The following is a 21,455-nucleotide window of genomic DNA, read 5'->3' on the forward strand; positions in this document are numbered from 1 at the left end:
GAAAAGGCAAACATTTATTTTTATTTGCAAATGCAGTTTCTGCCAATAGTTAGTGCTCACAAAACCTTTTAAGCTACAGTAACTTTTGGTAAACTCAATGAACTTTAAAAAATACCTGATGGTAAGAAAATTACAGAAAAATTTCCATTACACTGTCGAAAATGTTTGGAATCCAAAATCCACTATTTTCTGCAATAGTTTTTAATATTTGTTCTGGTTTAAAAAAGATTTTCTTTTTCTTTTCTTTCTACTTCTACATAGTCCTGGTTAAATTAATACAATCTGTCTCATGAACATTTAGGACTGCAATTTTCTGGATTTAGATTGTTTTTATTCTCGCATATTTATATTAATACTTTAATATTTTACATAAAACATTGATTTGCTGTGTTTTATGAAGCAAAATCATAGATCTTATTTATGGAGGCATTTCCAGTTTGAAGGAAAACTGAAAATCTAATCAGTAGAAGGTCATTTTATGCCTTTTTTTCCTTTTTAGCAGTAATAAATAATTAGCAACCTAGTAATTACAAAAGTTCTTAATTATGCTTAGAGCAACGAGAGCGCTATCACAAATTTAAATTCATATTTGTTACAGTATATGAAATAGTTAAGAAAAGCCTCTGTTTTTCCAGTTTGGTAACAAATGGCTTTTGTCTGATGCATAATTAATAGAAACTAATGATGACTATGTAGCTCTTCCAGAGTTTTAAAGGCAAATCTATATTGGCCTACAATTAACATGCAAATTCATCCAACAAGCAACACAAAATGTATTGTAGTAGTCATTCATTTTATCAACATTCAAGAAGATCTAGACAGCAGCACGACTCTCCTATGTCGGAAACACATTATAACATGGGCACAACCGAAGTCAGATCATACCTGGTAAAATACCCTCTTGCTAATTCGTCCTCTAGAGTCAGTTCAGACTTCCAGCACGATACATGAACAATAGCGATTAATACTGTGGTACAAAGGTAAATACAGACAAGAGTTTGGTGTGCTAGCATACAGAGTTTTAAAAATGGTGACGAACGAAACCAAACGTCTTGCCCTGTTCTCTCCTTTCCCTTTGTGAGCCTGGAATTCTCACGGTCTCACTGAAACATTCTATTTTGGGAACTGAGTCCAATGATCCTAGCACTGAAATTGCTCCCTGGGAGGGAAATTTGGCCACAAGGGAACATTGTACCCATTTGAGAAAGGGCACTGAGGGAAACATTGTGGTGTGCAAAAAATGGTTTGCTACTAGAGGCGTTGACGGAAAACGTGATTTTTAAAAATATTTAGGTTTATCCCAAGGAGTGGTATACTGTGGCTCAAATTTTATTTCATTATTTTTGGTTGGATTAATGAAACGTGCACACTATCACCATCACTCTTAATTCTTCTTCCATCAAATAAGACACTTGTTAGGATAAGAAAGATATTTTACTAAAGCTGACGGTGATTGAGAGTCATTCAGTATTCAAAGTTCCTAAAGAATCATTGGTTCTCTTAAAGGGATAAAAAAGTAGGAAAGGCTTTGTTCAAACTCCTGCTAGTAAACAAGTATTACTTCAACTGATACAATGGCTACATGACATCAAAGTACTATAAATTATCAAAACTATCGTACAGAAAAATTACAAATTCGTTGCAAAATACATTATACTGCTACCATTAAGAAAAAAGTGCTTTTTGTTTTCCTTTCTTTTTTTTTTTTTTTTTTTGCCAGAAAAGTATTCTTTCAATATAGAAAATCCTACATGTTACCCTGCATGTGGCTAGGATATATCATAACGGAGTTTGTACTGAGTCCTTCTGATTTGCTGGATGAAGGGCTGAAAAATATATTAATGACTTATTAAAGCCGTGCTCCAAATGACCACGCCACCTGTCAGTGGAGAGATGCCTATTTAAGACACAAGAAGATGCCCTGGTCTGTCGAACCCTGCCGGTCATCACACTGTCCCACCAATTGGCTGGTCTAGAATGCACAGGCCTTTTGCATGTTCTGTGTTTCCTTTTGTTCTCCTGAATTATTCTCATGTCCTCATCTAGCTTTGCCACCTACACGAATCCTCTGCTCAGTGATGCCTGTATTGTCTCATGAGGGGGACGATGCAAGACGGTGGACCTGCTAGTTTTAAGAATGGATGTCCGAGGAGTTCCTGGGCTGTTGCTCTCTGAGAGGGCTCCCTCACCAACATCAGGTCTAGGAATCCCCGGAGCACTGAAGAAACCTGTGGAAACACACAGATACCGATCTGAGGACTAACACAGACACCTAACCCAGTCCCCAAAATGTTTTCCCCATTCATCCTATCAACAACTTCTAATTCCAGAAAGTTACCTTAAGGAGAAAGATGTTACGAAAGCAAAAGCAGGTCTTGCCTTTAAAATTCCACTTTTTCCTTACCTTTTTCAAGTTTGAAATAATAGGTGTAAATGACAGATCAACTAAGAATGAAAACTTATTTACTAAATACAATAACAGTGGCAATCACAGCGATAAGAACAGCTATTACAAAATGTTTAGTATGTGCAGGTGCTGGTCGCACATGCTTGATGAAGCATGGTGAAAACAGGGAGCCATTTTATTTTTCTAACAACTGCAACCACACAGGCTCTGTGGAATCCCTTTCTTTAAGAGAAACAAGCTCGGCCGGGCACGGTGGCTCAAGCCTGTAATCCCAGCACTTTGGGAGGCCGAGACGGGAGGATCACGAGGTCAGGAGATCGAGACCATCCTGGCTAACACGGTGAAACCCCGTCTCTACTAAAAAAAAATACAAAAATCTGGCCAGGCGACGTGGCGGGCGCCTGTAGTGCCAGCTACTCGGGAGGCTGAGCCAGGAGAATGGTATAAATCCGGGAGGCAGAGGTTGCAGTGAGCTGAGATCCCGCCACTGCACTCCAGCCTGGGTGACAGAGCGAGACTCTATCTCAAAAAAAAAAAAAAAAAAAAAAAAAGGAGAAACAAGCTCTTGTAAGGATATCTAATACATCTCATTATTTTTCTTTAAAGATCTTGTAATTTACTTTTTAAAGGTATATCTTACATTATGTATATATTTAGAGATGAGGGCTCACTATGTTGCCCAGGCTCAAACTCCTGTGCTCAAGTGATCCTCCCACCTCAGCCTCCTGAGTAGCTGGGAGTACAAGCACGTGCCAGCATGCTCAAGTTCCCCTGCACAAATACTAAGCGTATGACTCAATGGATTTTTTACATACATTTACCCCTATTTACTTTCCACTCCTATCAAGATATAGTCATTATTTTAATTTCTAATAGCATAACTTAGTTTTGCTTACTTTTGTACTTTACCAAAATGGAGTCATATATTTGATTTTTTCTCCGTCTGGCTTCTTTCGCTCAGCGTTGTATCTGTGAGATTCATCCCCGATGTGTGGCAAAAGTTATATCTTTTACATTACTGTGTACTATTCATTGTCCAATTATACCACACATTACTTATCCATTTGGGAAACAACCTTGGGCTGGTTTCCAGTTTTTTGAAACCATTAGGATTAAAGTTATTCTTGTACATGGTTTTAAAGAACATTGGCACTCATCTCATTGGGTATGAGACTATTTTCATATGATATATTTTTAGTCAATTTTTTTTTTTTTGAGGTGTAGTCTCACTCTGTTGCCCAGGCTGCAGTGCAGTGGCGCAATCTTGGCTCACTGCAAGTTCCACCTCCCGGGTTCACACCATTCTCCTTCCTCATCCTTCTGAGTAGCTGGGACTATAGGCACCCGCCACCACGCCTGGCTAATTTTTTGTATTTTTAGTAGAGACGAGGTTTCACCGAATGAGCCAGATGGTCTCAATCTCCTGACCTCATGATCCACCCACCTCGGCCTCCCAAAGTGCTGGGACTACAGGCGTGAGCCACCACGCCCAGCTGCTTTTCATTATTTAAACTTAGTCCAATCCAGTAAAAATTTCAATCTCTTTTTTTTGTTGTTGTTTATGTTTTTGTAGGTCCACATAACCTATATGAGTGATTCCACTGGGGCTCTTCCCTAAGATTTAGGGGTGAGGAAGGAGGAGATATTACCATTGCAAACAATTCTCCTCCAAAAGGCAGCCACACACTCTCTTTTACTGTCATAAAATAGATAGGAGGAGAGGTGTGTATGGGGCCAGTGTTTATAGTAGTAGTCCTACAGAAATGATCCTCTGAGTGGAAATCTCGCAGCTCCTACAGTGGTGATTCTTGGATGAAGCATCATTATTTTCTGAGCTCGTCCTAACTGGCAATCCTTGGAAAACAGGAAAGACTCCACTCAGTCTCTTACAAGCATTATATTAACCATGACCTTCATTGCCCTGTACAATCTAGCTCCTGCCCATCTCTCCAACAAGGCCTACCTTTTTCCCCTTGCTCACTTTGCTCTGCAATATAGGCCTTCTTTCTTGGCTTAAGGCCTTTCCACTTGATGCTCCCCCTGCCTGGGACCTTTTTCTCCAAGATCTTTACATGGCTTGTACCTTCTTCCTATTCAAGTCCCAGCTCTGTTGATCCCTCCCTAGAAATGGCTTCCTTCAGTCTTCAGCTTAAATCAGTGATATGGTTTGGCTCTGTGTCCCCACCCAAATCTCATCTCAAATTGTAATCCTCACATATCAAGGTAGGGACTTGGTATGAGGTAATTGGGTCATGGGGGCAGTTTCCCCTATGCTATTCTCACGATAGTGAGGGAATTCTCATGAGAGCTGATAGTTTTATAAGTGTCTGGCATTTCCCCTGTGCTCTCTCTCTCCTGCACCATGTAAGACATGCCTTGCTTTCCCTTCGCCTTCTGCCATGATTGTAAGTATCCTGAGGCCTCTCCAGCCATGTGCAACTGAGAGTCAATTAAACCTCTTTTATTTGTAAATTATTCAGTCTTGGGTATTTCTTTATAGTAGTGTAAAAACAGACTCACACAACCAGCTTTCAATCCCTTCTCCTGCACACTCCATCACATCACAGTATGTTTTTCTTTCATAGTATGTACCACACTCTGAAATTATTTTATTTGTTTGTTTGTGGTTTATTATCTGTTTCCCCAACTAGAATGCAGAGTCTAGACCCCAGAGTCAGAAAATCTGGGGTCATGCATGGTGACGTCCCAAGCTATTAGATGTCCCCAGCATGTAATAGATGCTGAATGAATGAGTATGGCACAGAGCACCTGATTTACTCTTCTAACCAAACCTTTGGGATAGAGGACAATTGTAACCCATTTTATAGATGAAGAACTCTGGGGTAGGAAAGGCTGAGTCACTTGCCCAGTAAAAGAATAGAAGAACAGAGATTCAAACCTAAGTGACTTGTTCCAAAACCCATGCCCATAAACCAGGATCTCCCTGCTGGATGTGGTAAGTCAGTCTTAAAAACCAGAGAGAGACGGAAAAATCCAAAAACCATTCTGCACTTCAGCAATAGCTGCTGCTTCTCACCTTGTGTAGGTCCTTCACTCTTGGAGGTAAACTGTCCCGGATCCTCCGCATTGCCTGGAGGGGAGGCTCGTTGAAGTAGGGGGGCTCACCATCGATCATTTCTATCACCATGATCCCAAGGGACCAGATGTCCACCTGTTGGGCACATCCCACTGGTTATCTCGGGCAAGGAGAACATTCTGAAATGTCAAGTGCGTCCACAGAACCCAAGACGTTCGTACTCATTCACAAATGAATATGGTATTTGTAACCTCTCAACATTTACAATACAGATTTATAGGCTAAACTGCTGGGTAACTGAGTTTTTGCTAACAACCTTTGCCTTTTATGGACAACTTCAGTGAGGGTTCCACCCTTCAGATATAAATGAATATCTTAACGTTCTAAAGTTTAGCACTTTAATTTTTACTCTGTAAACTTTAGTAGTTAACTGTCTATTAGGGCAGATGAGAAAATCTTCCAGTTTAATGCTATGAGAATGGAGAAGAAGGTTGTATTTAAACCATAAACAAACAAGAAAGTTTTGACATATTTGTAACAAACTGCAAAGGGCTACCTTGCAGGAAGCAGAATATATTCTGATTCTTTTATTAATTAGATTTAAAAATAGTTCTTTTCTCCCCTACTTGGGGATTTCCTCCCCCTACTTTTTATTGTCATTTCAAAACAGCATGCACAAAACCTCGCTTTACAAAAGCATTTTCAGGGATTGGAGAAAAGAAAAGGAAGAGATGACAAGCAATTAGTAAAGAATGGGAAGTCAGGACAATGAGGAGCCATCACTGTGCTATAAACTCCCAGTTCCACTCACTTCCCCGTTAGGGCCTCTTTATACCTCTTATCTGATGAATGTATTGCTATTATCACCCCTTGCAGTGACCTTCACTGAGAATTTATCTCTCAGGACCACAGTGAGAAAAACAAGTTGAGGACTCATCCAAGGTCAAGCAAACAAGAGAAAAAGATTCTGCCGTAACTTATGCTGATGTCCTTAGTTCATTGCCATGTCTTCTCATGCTTCTCTTCTCCCAGAATCACCATCCAGACTACAAAGTGTGGAAACCCTATGGCTAGCCGAAGCATGCCCTTTGGCTTCCACCTGTATGTAGCCTTATGTGCCTCTGAGCTTCCACCCATGCTATTACCTCCCAAGAAGGCCCTTCCTCTACTCCCTCTGACCCTGCATTTTTACACTTCCAGGCCCTACCCCTTAAAAGATTATGAGTGATTATTTTCATTCCAGTGGGAACAGAAATTGTGCCATGTTTTTGACTATGAGTCACATATTATTTTTTTCCTATAAGAAAACACTATGTAGGTCCTTCACTGTGAGATGTAAACTGTGTTGAAAACAGTTGCTCATTTAAATATCACCTCTGTTTTGTGGTACTTTCTTTGATCCTCTTTCCTTCCTCTGAATCCTCATGCCTGCTCATCTGCATGTCTCCAGTCACTTTCAAGTTGCATTGTCTTGCTTTGTGTGTGCCTGCTACTGAGAGTGGGATCAGAGTTGGAGTGACTTCCCCACAGTGTCCACTGTAGGACTGCAATAAAGAGCCCTTGGATAAATACTGCAGTGATCTACCCCAGGGGTGGGCAGGCTCCCTCCTGCCATAGCCTACATCTGTGCCTCCTCTAGTGAGTGGGGATCCAATGTGGAGTCAAAAGTCATTGCCCCCATCTCCTGTGGTCACCAACTATCTCAGAACCCTGTGCCTGTCCCAGTCCTGCCACTCCTGACTATGACTGTGACCCCCTTACCTCTGTCCCATAAGGTAGCCTAGAAATCACCTCAGGGGCCATCCAGTAGGGAGTGCCAACCAATGATTTCCTCTTCGGCACCTCTTTGGAAACTTGAGCACAGAAACCAAAATCAGATAACTTGATCTGAAAAGGAAAGGAATGCAATAAACTAGCAATTTTAAAACAATGTCTGCTAGACATGAAAATACAAACATAGAGAGTTTCAAATTTCAAACAAAACAGTCTCATCAACAGGCCTTGGTCATATAAGGGGAGGGACTGTCAGACCCTTTTATTGGAAAGGCATGGTCCATTTTAATGGAGAAACTTCTCCTGGGCCCACCAGGATCAACTTCCAAATGTCTAAACTCCTGCTGCTTACATTCCTTCTATAAAATGATGAAACAAAAACAAAAAACTTTACAAATTAAATACACCAGAAACAACAAATTTGTTACATCCCAAGCCCACAAGTTTAATGTAATATAACAGATGATGCTTTCATATACGTAAATTGCTATTCTCAATGTGAATTTTGAACAAACTGATAAAATTTAGGTTCCTTTGAGTTGAGCACATTCAGATTTCTATGTACCATGAGGCAAATCAAAGAACCATCTCTTTTCTATATTTGAAATATTGCAAGGCCTTTGTTTACTCAGGATGTGGAAATGTCACTTTTAGTATTGGATCCCCTTCCCTTTTTGGTTTGACCCTTTGTCCATGACAGTTGAAGCTACCAAGGTGAACATCAATGGAAGTGGAAACATAGGCATAGAAACCGGGTGTCAGCACTTGGTTGTAAGGGGTTTAAGGTGGTCATCCGAAGGGCTCAGTGTATATACATGTTATTTACCTTAGATATCATTGAGGAGAAAAAAAGACTTGGAAATTTCTTTCCCAGAGCTCATGTACTCTTAAGAACATACTGCACAGTTAGGCACCCTGCTGGTTTATGAATTCTAGATGACCAGGATTCAGTTTATTTCTGGAAGCCTTAATTTCTAGTCATGATGACCTGGTTTGAACTTCAAACAGCCTTATGAAAGAGATATCAAAGAGCCACTTAGAATTGTTGGTGATAATAGAACACAAAAGAAAACAATGGTTCAGAATGACCATTTGAAGTTAAAAAAATTTTTTAAATCAATAGTACAGTCTCCAAGGTATGAATTCTCTCTTAATTCTCTTCACACCTCCCCGAACTTCCTCTTTCAACCTTTTTTTTCCCTGGCTCTACCTCTGCCATCCACCTCTTAAATATTGGGGTTCCCTAGGGTTCTGGGTTCCTCTCTCACATCTTCTCTTCTTAGATTCTCTTACTGGATACTCTTTTTCTTTCTATGCTTAGTTCAGACCTCTCTCCTGCATTCAAAACCTGTATTTCCAACTAGTATATATTTCTATATGGATGACCACAAGTACTTCCAAACTCAGCATCCCTCTCTCTGCTCCAAAACCTGACCCCTTTTCCATCAATCCTGTTCTAGTGAATGACACCAACATCCACCAACATCTATCCACGAAAATCATCCTTGACTCTTCTCTCTATCTCGCTCCAAATCTTCCTGGTTAGAGTTTAAAAAAAACTATCTCTGTAGCTTCAGGACCCACGATAGTGCTTTGCCCATGATAGGTTTTCAAAATCAAAATTGTTGCATGAATTGACGAGCCTTAATCATAAGAAGTGAAAGAGGCCTCTGTAAGTGAAGAACAAGTGCATTAATATATTATAAAGACCAGGATTCAGCAGGGAGGTCTGAACCAAAGACAAGATTCCCCCTGCCACACATGTTATTATGGTAATTTCCAAACGTACAGCAAAGTTGAAAGAATTACAGAGTGAACATCCCTTTACGCATGAGTAGATTCTATAATTATTAATGTTTTGCTATGTGGGCTTTATCGTACACCTATCGCTCTATCCATCCATCTAATCATCTAATTTTTGATGCATTTCAAACTGAATTGATGACAGCAGTACACCTCACTCCTAATTGAGCATTAACTGGAGTTCAATGTGGGTTTATTTTTAACAGTTTAAAAATTATATAGAGTGAAATGTACACACTTTAGGTTTATCATGCGATGAGTTTTGACCTCCCAGTACTACCAAGATCTGGGCAACACCATTGCTAGGGCACTGATGCTCACATCAGTGGGATATGAGTGGTAGTAAAACCCTTGAAGGGCCATAGCATGAGAAAACAAGACAGTCAAATACGAAATACTGGGCACCCGGGGTGATTGAAATTGAAGCATTACTGGAGACTGAAGGGAAAGATATCAAGAAATCAGAAACAATGGAGAATAAATTGGGAAAGCCAAGGTGGGGATAGCAGCAGCTAGCACACAACAGGGGGATGAAACCAGGTAAGAACTGAGAGTCTCTGTTGTGCTTGGCAATGAGGGCATCCCTAGTAGCCTCTAGTTTCAGGTTGAGTCAGGGTGGAATCCAGAGAGTAGTCATGTAGATCTCAGTTGGACTGCTTTTCAAGAAATGAGATGTATTTTACAGATAGAAGACATCCAGCAGTTACAAATGTGGTGAATATGATAATGATGACAATGATAATTATCACTATTCTCTAGAGTGGATTGAATGTCTCCCAGAATTCACATCCATCCAAACCACAGAATGTGATCTTATTTGGAAAAGAGTCTTTGCAGGTCTAATTAGTGAAGGTGAAGTCATACTGGATTGGGGACAGGCCCTAAATCCCATGACTGATATAGAAATAGGAGAGGACACACAGACACATAGATAAGAAGACCATATGAAGGTAAAGCAGAGACTGGAGGGATGAGTTTACAAGCCAAGCAACACTGAGGATTGCCACAACCACCAGAAACCAGGAGAAAGATATATAAAGCTTCTTCCTCAGAGCCTCCAGAAGGAATCAACACTGCCTGCATCTTGATTTTGGACCTCTGGACTCTTGAACCTTGAGAATACATTTCATGCAGAGAGAAGAAAATGCCACTCAATTGGTAGCAATTTGTTAGAGCAGTCCTGGGAAACGAATACACTCACTGAGCTCTTACGACCTGCCAGGTAACACTATAAACACTTTACATGTATTATCTCATTTGACTGCTCCCAAGAAACTAACAAGGTAGGAAATATTATTATCTCCATTTTCCAGAGAAGTACGCCAAAACACAGACGTGCTTAGGCCACTTTGCCAAGGATACAGAGCTAGTAATGGAAAGAGCCAGGATTCAGGAATTTAATAACCACTCTGTACTGAAGAGCAAAGTTACAGGCTGAAAGAAGGGAGTTACTGGAGTGGTAGATGTTGAAGAAAGAGGAGAGAGTGAGGGTAACTGATGATAGGGTTTTTAAAGCATCCCTGTAGGAGCGATGGGACAGGATCCAGGGTCTTGCTATTTAAAGCACTATCTTCATCAATAGCAGCAGCTGCAATGTCACCTGGGAGCTTGTTAGATTTGCAGAACCTCAGGCCCCATCACAAACCTGCTGAAGTCACAGTTTCCACTTTAACAAGATCCCCAGGCCATTGGTGTACACATTATAGTTTGAGTCATAGGAGATCACAGTTCAGCCAAGAAACAGAAGAGGAAGGAGGTCACACGGACAGGTGGGGATGAAGGGGCATTTGTTTGCACAGAGTCTAATCTCTTTAGCATTCTGACAAAAGCCTTAACATTTTCACCACACCGTCTTCCTCCTGCTGAGCTAAACACACTACAGTCCACCTGAACAGCTTTTAAAGTCCTCTGTAATCTGGTGCCTTTTCACATAGCCAACCTCATTCCTCATGGCTTTCTGCACACACTAAAACCATTCTTAGGGACCAGGACTGTTCCTAGAATGTAGGATTTCCAGTGCTAAAACTCAGAAAGTTCTGTGCAAATCAGAAAGAGGTGGTCACCTTACAGTCCATTCCCAACTCTGAGTTTTCGTTGATGATTTTTTTCTTGCATATTCAACTCTCAGGCATACATCAAGGGCTTCATCAAATCTAATACTCTCCAGAACTCTTCTCAGGAGCCCATGTTGATCTCTCTCCTTTCCAAATTCAGAGAATTTGGCAAGCATTCAATCCTGAACTGTTTTCTGGTGCTGATTTTCCGCCTCTAGCTAGAGATGACATTCCTTGGGGACAACAACTCTGCTTTCTGATTGCAGAGCCTTACTGTGTTCCTTAAGAGCTGGGCAAACAAACAGTAGAAACTCAGAAAACACATGCTACTAGATTTATTTTATATTGACACACGTACATAATAGTACACCGGGTGACAGAAGACACACTGAAGCTCTTTCTGAAAACGTCTGAAGCATACTGAAGATAGCTCTTGCTAGAATCAAAGTTGGAACACAGATTAAATGAAAGTAACATTTTGGAAATTATCAATGTGATTTTTTTTATTTCCTTCTTCATGATATTCTCACTAATCGTCTTAAGGCCAGTGATTTGGACCAATGGTGGTATGATTTGAATTGGAAGGGATTAGATTATGCCCAAAGAAATGCTGGAGAAAGCTGGTTTAGTAGAGACGTGATATTCACAATTTTTTAATAAGAATCAATCCCAGAGGACTCAGATCATAGAATTCCACATGTGTATGAAAAAGAGGGTCTCGTAGTCGTGATACCTGGTCCATAATCCTTGGTGCCCTATTACAAGAGGAGTCAATAATGCATAGAAGTAAACATCCTACAGTCCACCCCTTGTAGTCTGCGATAATTTACAGAAGGGGAGAAAGAGGAGTGATGTTGACTATGTGAGGTCCTGACCTCCTTATGATATACCACTTTTCTTCACTCCAAGCAGTTGGTGGTGGGTTTTGGAAATATCTGTGTTGCATACATTCCCATACAAATAAGGGAGAGGAGAAGCCCCACAAGCATGGGTTCAGAGGTCATATTCAAAATATTCAATAACCAGATTAATGTAGGCCAATTGGAACCTAGATAGAAAGTCAAGCAAAGTCCTAGAGTTACCCTGGGAAGGATTACCATTTTTAATGAGGTGAGGAGGGTCTTGGGAAGTGGCTGGAGTGATGGGGGATAGTCTAAGGACTTAAAGCAGTGACTGTCAACCAATCAGCATGAAAAGCTTGCAATATTTTAAAAATGGGTGTAGACATGCTAGTAAAACTGACTGAACACCAGCCTTGGCCACACCCAGTGTGAAAGGAAAATTAAAAACTCAGGACCCCAGTTCACTCTGCCAAGAAGAAAAATCAAACTAAAAGCCGAGTCCTGCGAGAAGCTGCCTTCTGTTTTGTTTCTAAGTAGACAGCTACAGGTCATATGTAAATATCTTCACAGGTAGTGACTCTATGTTCACATTATATTCTGTAAAGTGCCGATTTGCTGAGCATGAGATCAATACATAATTGACAGTTCTCCCACCTGCTCCTTTTCTCTTGCAACAAGTGGATGACCATACCCTCCCTCTTTCTCCTCCAGCCCACGTTTCCCCTTTCCCTCAAATTCATCTTTGGAGAAAGGCACAGACCATAGTTTCTATGAATCCATGTTTTTGTTTTTTTTTTTTTCTTCTGGACATGTCCTTGACCTTGGCAAAATAAACTTCTAAATTGATTGACACATGTCTCAGATATTGTTTCATTTTATACCAGCATGTAAAATGTACTCCATGGAGACACAGTACAATAGTGTGGGTGGACATGAGCTTGCGGCAATGCTACTGGCTTCCATGGCCTGTGTGGGATGTGCAGGGGTTCAGAGGTTCCTCTAAATCTCAGTGAGGGAATGGGAAGGGTCTGGCACAAGCCTGTGGTTGGAACAAGGAGGCAGCCTGTAGGGCACCTTTCAACCCATGAGTGAAGAGGTTGTGACTGTGAAGTAGAGCAGAGGCGTGCCCCTGGATAGCCCAGCCACCGATAGGACCAGTCAATCCTGCTACCTGGTCACCAGTCCAGGTAGCAGGAGAGTCCAATGACAGCAAGGCAGGGAGGGGAAAGGACAAGAAGATGCTTCTTATCTCCTTCACCCTGAGGTTCCATGAGCCATGCTTGTCTCTCCTTCACCTGCGTTCCATCTTGGGAATAAGTGGTGGTGGAGAGGAGAGGAGGGAGTAGGTGGTGGTTAAATCTGAAAGGCTGAGTTTATAAAGGTATCATTTATACTTCTCAATAATGTAGTTGAACTTTGATAGACAATGTTCAAATTATTCAAGCCAACTAAATTTAACGCATTGAATTAAAATAGATGTTTTTGAAAAGAATCTAGCCAGTAGGACTCTGTGAAGAAGTCTGGGTTAGTTTTAGGAAATATAGAAACTATAATTGTGGGGTGTGTGTGTGTGTGTGTGTGTATTTCCAAAACTAGGGTGTGAGTAAATTTGCAACCCCAATACACAGAGAGTAGAGGAGGAACAAACGTTCCAATCAATTTTGTTTGCCTATAAATTTAAGAAACCTGCATGGTTAAGGAGGTGAATGTATCAGCATTTTGCTATTGGCAGTTTTAAATTTCAACATCTCTAGTGTGGGTTTCTCTTTGCTGACTTGAAAAATATCCAAACCCCTCAAAATCTGGCATCCTAATAACCATCTCCCTGACAAAATGTGAGATGAGCAATTGAAACTCGACACTTGAAAGTGAGGCCTGTTCTTCTGCTGTAGGAGTATAAGTGCTTTTGCATGATTCTTTACTCATCCAAGTACATAAAAGGGACAATTTTCTAAAAGAACATAATTGCACACAACATTTGTCCAAATAAATCTGCAAGTAGATAATGAGAACTCAAGTAATGAGTATAATAAAGCACTGTGGGCAGATCTTAAAAGCAAATCACATAGATGCTAAGCTGAGCCTTACTTTGGGTAGAATTGTGCAACTGGGCTGCTTAGGAAACCACCTTCGTCTCACTAATGCAGTTAGGCTAAGGAACTACCGCTAGTATGTTGTCCGCCCCCTAAAATGAGAAAATGTAGCTTGTTACACAAGGAACTTTAGTTAAGAGCACAGACAAAGCTGTTATTTAAATGTGAGATCCTATCCATCTCTCATGTGTCCTGGCCAGGAGTCAGGGTCCCCATAAATGAATGGTGGAGGGTTGGGGGTAGTGAGGGTGGGCAAAAGAGAGTCTATCCACAGGGCAGCTACAGGTTTAAAGACGGAATGTAAAAACCCTTGCTCTGTAAATTGCATGCACTCTAAAGAATTCTGTGCCTGCTCTAGGGTCTTGGCTAATGCAAAAGAGGGCTGCTTGTGTGCCTTATAAGGCAATGACACTCAATGTACAACGTGTGTAGCATCAGCCTCACCTGAGAGCCTGTTAGAATGCAGCTTCCTGGGTACCATGTAGCCTGAGTGAACCAGAATCTCTGGGGGTGGGGCCCAGAAATCTGTTTCTTGCCAAGCTTTCCAGCAGGTTCTGATGCTCAGTAAAGTTTGAGAACTTTATGGAAAAAGCAGATAACAGTGGCCAGAAAATGTCTTCAGGCATAAAGATGCAGATGGTGGTATTTGGAGGTGAAGCTAATGATCGCTGGAATAGGAAGTTCCAGGAAGATCTGGGCGGGGCACCAACGTCATTTGCTATGGTACAACTCACCGTTCTTATACCACTTCCCTTATCACCATGTGTGAATCCAGGCACAGTGTTGCCAGACCCTTTGATTTTTCAAGGAAGACAGGAATCTGAAATTTTATATGACATCTTCCAAGTTTTGATTTGTGGCAATCAATTTATAGTAAAAAGAAAAAGAGATCATAAAGATCACTTGTGTGCATCTCTTTTCCATAAACTTATTGGACTTAGTAGGTCATGGGTTTGAATTCCGGCCAATGAATTTGTCAAAAGTCAGTCACTCACTGCTTACTGGCCCCTAAGTAATTCATTTATCAAATGTTGGCCCTAGGCCAAGGAAAGGTCATGATGATTCTACACAACACTTAATTACAAGAGCAGAAGAAATGCCTTCTGACTTAGCATCTACCTTGTACCTGGTATACTTCTGAAGGTTTTACACAAATTACATTATTAATTCCTAAGCCACTCTATGAAATATATTTATTTTCCTCTTTCAAATCCCAAACACCACATTCTCCCTTCTTAACACAAATTAGTGACTCGTTAGATATTATTTATGTCATAGATAATAATTGAATGATTTACTTTTACTTGATAGAAGATAATTGGTCTAGTCTTTTGAGAGGACAGAAAGTATTCATTCTTTTAAACCCAAGCAATTCTCAGTCATTTTTCCTAACTTTTAAAAGTTTTTAAAATTTTTTAATTATTTCGGAGACAGGGTTCACTTTGTCACTCAGGCTAGAGTGCAGTGGAATGATCTTGGCTCACTGCAGCCTCAAACTCTAGGGCCCAAGCAATCCTCCTGCCTCAGCCTCCAAAGTAGCTAGGACTATAGATAAGTGCCACCACATCCAGCTAATTTTTTAGTTTTCTTGTAGAGATGAGATGGGACTTCAATATGTTTCCCAGGTTGGTCTTGAACTCCTGGGCTCAAGCAATCCTCTTGTCTTAGCCTCCCAAAGTGCTGGGATTACAGATGTGAGCCACCATGCCCAGCCAACTTTTAAAATTTTTAAATAATGATAAATCCACAGGAAGTGGCAATGTGCACCCATCTCTCCCTAGCATTAGCATCTTACATGGCTACAGTAAAATATCAACACCAATAAATTGATTAGGTACAATTTATAGAACTTATTCAAATTTCATTAGTTACAAATGAATTCATTGTGTGTGTAGTGTATGTAAGTATACTCGGAAATTTTATCATGTATTGCCAACTAGTCAACTAACCAGGAGGAGGCTAGTTACCTGAAGAGTTACTATGGTGGGCAACTAGAACTTGATCTTGCTGAGAAAGTCTGGGAGACTGTATAGAACAGTGCAACAGTCATTGTGGTTTTTGCTATTAAAAGTAATGACAACTGATTCTGCACCAACCTACTATAACCACCACCAAAATCAATATACCCAACTTTACCATCAGCACAGGACTCCCTGGTGCTATTCTTTATAGACACATTCCCACAACCCTGAATCCCTGCCAAACACTCATCTGCTGTGTATTTCTATAATTATGTTATTTCATGAATACACACACACACACACACACACACACACACACACACACACACACACACACACATATATATGGAATCTTATAGTGTGTTTCCTTTTGGGATTGGTGTTTTCTCACTCAGTGTAATTTTCCTGAGGTTCATCCAAGTTCTAGTGTGTATCAATTGTTTGTTTTTATTGTTGAGTGGTATTCCATGATATATTAATACTGTTTGTTTAACCATTTGCCCTTTGAAGGACATTTAGGTAGTTTCCACTTTGGAGCTATTATGAAGAAAACTGTTATAAACATTTGTGTACATGTTTCTGTGGGAAAATAAGTTTCCATTTCTCTGGATAAATGCCTCAGAGTGCAAGTGCTGGTCGTATGGCAAGTCCATTTTTAATTTTGAAAAAGAAATGCCAAAGTATTTTCCTGAGTGGCTATGCCATTTTAAATTCCTATGAGCAGTGTATGAATGAGTGTTGTTATCACTATTTTTCATTTTGTCATTCTTATATGTGTGCAGTGATAGCTCATTGTAGTTTTAATTTGCATTTCTCAAAGGCTAATGATGTTGAACATCTCCAAAAAGGAAGAGAACCTAATAAATCTTGTGTGGCAGACAGTATTTTCCAAAAATGCCAACAATAATTTTGCCCATCCCATGAGCTCTTCTTACAATATGACTTAATTTTTCTCACACTGAGGAGGATTCTATACTCCTCCTCGTTGAATCTGGAAGGGCTTGTGACCATGGTGAAAGTGATGTCATATGATTCTGAGGCTAGGTTATAAAAATGCCATGCACTTCCACCTCGTTTTCTTGGGACACACTCTTGGAACCCAGCTGTCATGCCATGAGGAAGCTCAAGCCACATGGGGAGGCCACGTTGTAAGTGTTCTGGTAACAGCTCCCACTGGCCTGCCTGGACTGACTACCTGACATGTGAGTGAGGATAACTTCCAGATGACTCTGGCCCCAGGCATTACCTAACCACAAGTCAGAGCAGCACTGTTTTCCTGAGCTTAGCCAACTCTTGGATCTGTAAGAGACAATGCTAAAGTGACTGTTGACTTAAGACTCTAAATGTTGAGATGCTTCGTTATAATAGCGATAGATAATTGAAAAAGTCTTCTCTACTATATAATGTTGTACACTAATAGACTAGTATAAAAACGTACTCTCAGCCTTTTCTTGGAGTAGCCATACTCCATTTCTGCTCTTTTAAAAGTAAAGTTTCCTTTTCCTACAGACACTGGAGAAACCACTGGACCCAATAAGATGCACTGTTCTGAACATGAATGGGTAAACTCTGGACAAAATGGCCAAGAGGCACAAGATCCACCCAACATGCTGTTGCTTCCTTTGTCTGGAATGCTCCTGTTTCTGGCAGCCACAGGGTCCAGTCCCCAATGTGTCTGCTGTAATGCCACCACATCAGAGGGATCTTCTGATCAGCCTCCATGATAGAGCCCCACCCCTCCAATCACTCCCCATTCTCCTTACTATGCCTAAATTAATCCTAGGACACTTAGTACTTATCAACCCTTGTTTGGTGGGGATTTTGTTTGTTTATTTATCTATTTGTTTATTATCACATTCCCAGCCCACAAATAAGCTTACTAGAGGAAGTGATTTTGCTTTGTTCATCCCTAAGATTTAGAACTGTCTGTTACACGTAGTAGACATTCAGCAAATATTCAGTAAATGAATGAGGGAACAAACCAATAAGGACTAAAAGCACCTACAATGTGTCGATTTATATGAGCTCTTTGCTGGAGGTGTTCGAGACAAAGGTGCAGGAGGTGTTCGAGACAAAGGTGCAGGAGGTGTTCGAGACAAAGGTGCAGGAGGTGTTCGAGACAAAGGTGCAGGAGGTGTTTGAGACAAAGGTGCAGGAGGTGTTCGAGACAAAGGTTCTACTCTTGAGAATGACAACTGAATGATTTAAGAATCTTGTACATTGACGGGAGGGGTGATCTTTAAGTAAGTTGACTAAACAATGACTTCTTATCTTACTCTCATTTTGATACTGGATTTTGATACTGGATATGTTCTTACAGCAAGGAAGCCTGTAACATAAATTTCTAGAAACAAGGAAAGAAAGTCTGGCTTGAAATTGCTCTGGTAGACCATTTTAATGCTTTGCAAATTGCATTCTGACACCGTGGAGCCTTGCATAGAAGCTTTCCTGAGTCTGGACAGGGAGGATTCTTGATCTTTTCTCATAGCTGCCCCACTTATATGGAAGACTGAGAAAAAATGCATTCTTCTCCCTGTATCCACATCCCTGTGCAACGTGACTTTGCATCTTCTCCTATCAAGAGGGAGAGTCTATATCCCCACCCCTTGAGTATGGTCTTAGATATTCAGTAAATATAATATAAGCAGAAGATTTAAAAGGGCCTACACATCAGGGTTTGCCTCTTTTGGTGCCCTTGGGAACTTTGCCACAGGTACCATGTGAATAAGTCCAGGTGACTCTGGGAGATGAGTGATACTTGGCCCTGTTACCTCCACTGTCCCTGCTGAGAGCCAGCTGACTGCCAAGCAAATGAGTAAGGCCATCAGCATAGGCTGATCACAATGTAAGAGAGAGTTCAGCTGATGTCACATGATGCAGAGATGAGCTGGTGCAGGGACGAGTCGTCCCAGTAGAGTCAGCCCAAACGGTGGCTTACAGATTTGTGAGCAAATAAATGGTGATTGTTTTAAGTCACTTTGAGTGGATGTAGCAAAACCTGACTGATACATGCTACTGTACCCTTCTTTCTTAAGAGAAGCAATGCAATGGTTAGAGCAATGTGAAAAGCAAGTCTTAAAACTCCCCTTTAAATACAATCCCAAGTTTGTAAATTGTATATATAGGTACATGGAAATATGGGAAAAATAGGTAATGGGATTAGGAGTGATCGTTGTTTTATCCTCTATACTTTTTTGAGTTTACTAAATTTTCTACAATAATATTTACAATCTTTTTAAAACAACAAGAAAGAAAAGCCAAAGTGCTTGGTTAGTTTCTTCTGGCTGCCCTCTGATCATTCCTGGGCAATTTCTGATATGACATAAACATTTTCCATATGGCAGGGGTTGCTGGGTGTAAAAGAGAGGAACATCAAAGGAATGGTTGGCTCCATTCATGCCAAGGCCACTGCCTCTGGTGGGAGTTTCAGGGGACTCAAAAGAGCCTAATGGTTTAGAGCTATGCTTTGAAACTCTTCCATTTAACTAAGCCTTCCTTGGAATGTAAACTGGTTATTTCCTTGGCTGTTATATTCCATGCTCTCTGCCCAGGGGTGGCTGATGAGTTTCAGCAGAATCCCTTGCGCAGGTTGCGGTGATATGAAATGCAGAAATCTGGGCCTTGAGGTATGCCAGTGTGATAAACATCCACTGTTTGTCCTTCTGGATCCATTTTCCTCCGTCCTCTAAGTCTTAGGAAACTAACCTATATTGACTGCATTTTGGCTCCTAGCTAATTCCAATCAATAGGGAGCATCAGTAGGAAACTAGAAGGAGGAAGAGTGAGGTTGGAGGATTTATTCTCTCAGCTCTCATCCTGCAGGTTCATCTTGGTTTGGCTTCTACCAAAGATCAGAGCTCCCGTCAGGCAGCCCCGAAATCTACAGCAATCTCCATTTCCAGATTCTAGTAGTCAGGACCTCACCTCACCGCTTCAGGCATGGGGTAGTAGGAGTAATGTTCCATTCTAAAGTACTGAACTAATTCTCATACACTATTCCTTATGATTTTTCTATATCTGCCTACGTTTTTGTAAACTGTCCTTTATTACACCATCTTCAAATTACCCAAGTGGAGTTGATCATCTGTTACCTGCAGGGGCTCTGGAAGGTACTGGGGACACATGTATTCATGTGAATAGGCTGGATGCACCCCTAGAAGAGTCAGCTCTTCTCCTCCAACAAAAATGGATGTGGCAGAAAGGAAAAGAAATAGCCATAGTTTCCATTACTTCCTATACTCATTGTTAAGGAGGCAAATTATCCATCAAAGTCAGGCAATTCTGACTAACAAGGTGACACAGAGGAAGGGATGGTAATTTCTTTTTTGTAAGCCTTCTGGGAAGAGAAGTGGGTGACTTGTGACTCAGAAAAATTAGAGTTATAAAAAAGTGTTTCTAAAAAATTATGCCCATGACAGATAGAGTGACAAGAAAAACTATGAAGGGCCCAAACATGAACATCTTACCCGGCCATCACTTGTCAGGAGGATGGAGTCACTTTTTATGTCCCTGTGAATCACTCCTTGGTTATGAAGGTAGGAGAGAGCTCTCAGAACTGACAGACAGACAGTAGCTATCTGTTCTTCATTCATTCTGGAAAGGAAATAACATTTAAGGAACAAGACAGGTTTAAGAACATCTTTGAAATGCTCAAGAGAGGCAGCTCCCTTGTGCTTTAATGAAACAGTGCACGTGCTCCAGCCCATATCTGAAAAAATCTGCAGACAAGGGAAGGAAGTCTTTGGGATCTGACTCCCAGAACAAAGGCGCTTGGCACCGAGAATATGACAGGGACCAAATATAAGTGAAAGGAAAGAAATTACTATTTGTCAGCTTTTTGGTCATTCATGCAAATGCACTTCCAGGAACTCTATTTATTTATTTATTTATTTGTTTATTCTTTGAGATGGAGTCTCGCTCTGTCACCCAGGCTGGAGTGCAGTCTTCCTTTCTGACTTTCTTTTCTTTTTTTTTTTTTTTTTGAGATGGTGTCTTGCTCTGTCGCCCAGGCTAGAGTGCAGTGGTACAATCTCAGTTCACTGCAACCTCTGCCTCCCGGGTCCAAGAGATTCTCCTGCCTCAGTCTCCCAAGTAGCTGGGATTACAGGTGCCCACCATCATGCCTGGCTAATTTTTGTATTTTTAGTAGATGGGGTTTTGTATTTTTAGAGATGCGGTTTCATCATGTTGGCCAGCCTGGTCTTGAACTATTCCTGACCTCAGGTGATCTGCCTGCCTCAGCCTCCCAAAGTGCTAGGACAGGAGCCACTGTGCCAGGCCCCATGAACTCTTAACAGATAATTCCATAGGCATGAACAAGCCTCCAGGTCCCACAGAGACAACACATTGAATAGGTGGATGAAGATTTCAGGCGTGGCTGTTAAATGATCATAAGCAAATCCTTTAACTTCCTTGGGCCTCATTTTCTTCATCTTAGAAATGGGGAGAGCTACAGTTTTCAAGGCTGAGCTCAGGCAAAGTGGTC

The 21,455-nt window shown here is 40.9% G+C and overlaps 1 protein-coding gene across 2 annotated transcripts in view; it reads right to left on the reverse strand.

The window, feature by feature from the left end:
* Positions 1 to 21,455, reverse strand: part of LOC105481528 (p21 (RAC1) activated kinase 5) — a 301,595-nt gene continuing 280,140 nt past the window's right edge. For both annotated transcript variants that reach the window (XM_011741164.2, XM_011741165.3), the window contains 4 exons: positions 20,437 to 20,563; positions 7,206 to 7,331; positions 5,445 to 5,579; positions 1 to 2,228 (listed from right to left, as the gene is read on the reverse strand). In XM_011741164.2, the coding sequence (XP_011739466.1) occupies positions 2,073 to 2,228; positions 5,445 to 5,579; positions 7,206 to 7,331; positions 20,437 to 20,563 (544 nt within the window). In that variant the 3' untranslated portion in view covers positions 1 to 2,072. The remainder of the gene's footprint in view (positions 2,229 to 5,444; positions 5,580 to 7,205; positions 7,332 to 20,436; positions 20,564 to 21,455) is intronic.

This window comes from Macaca nemestrina, chromosome 15 (genome assembly GCF_043159975.1).
Source record: "Macaca nemestrina isolate mMacNem1 chromosome 15, mMacNem.hap1, whole genome shotgun sequence".
In the NCBI taxonomy this organism is placed as follows: domain Eukaryota; kingdom Metazoa; phylum Chordata; class Mammalia; order Primates; family Cercopithecidae; genus Macaca; species Macaca nemestrina.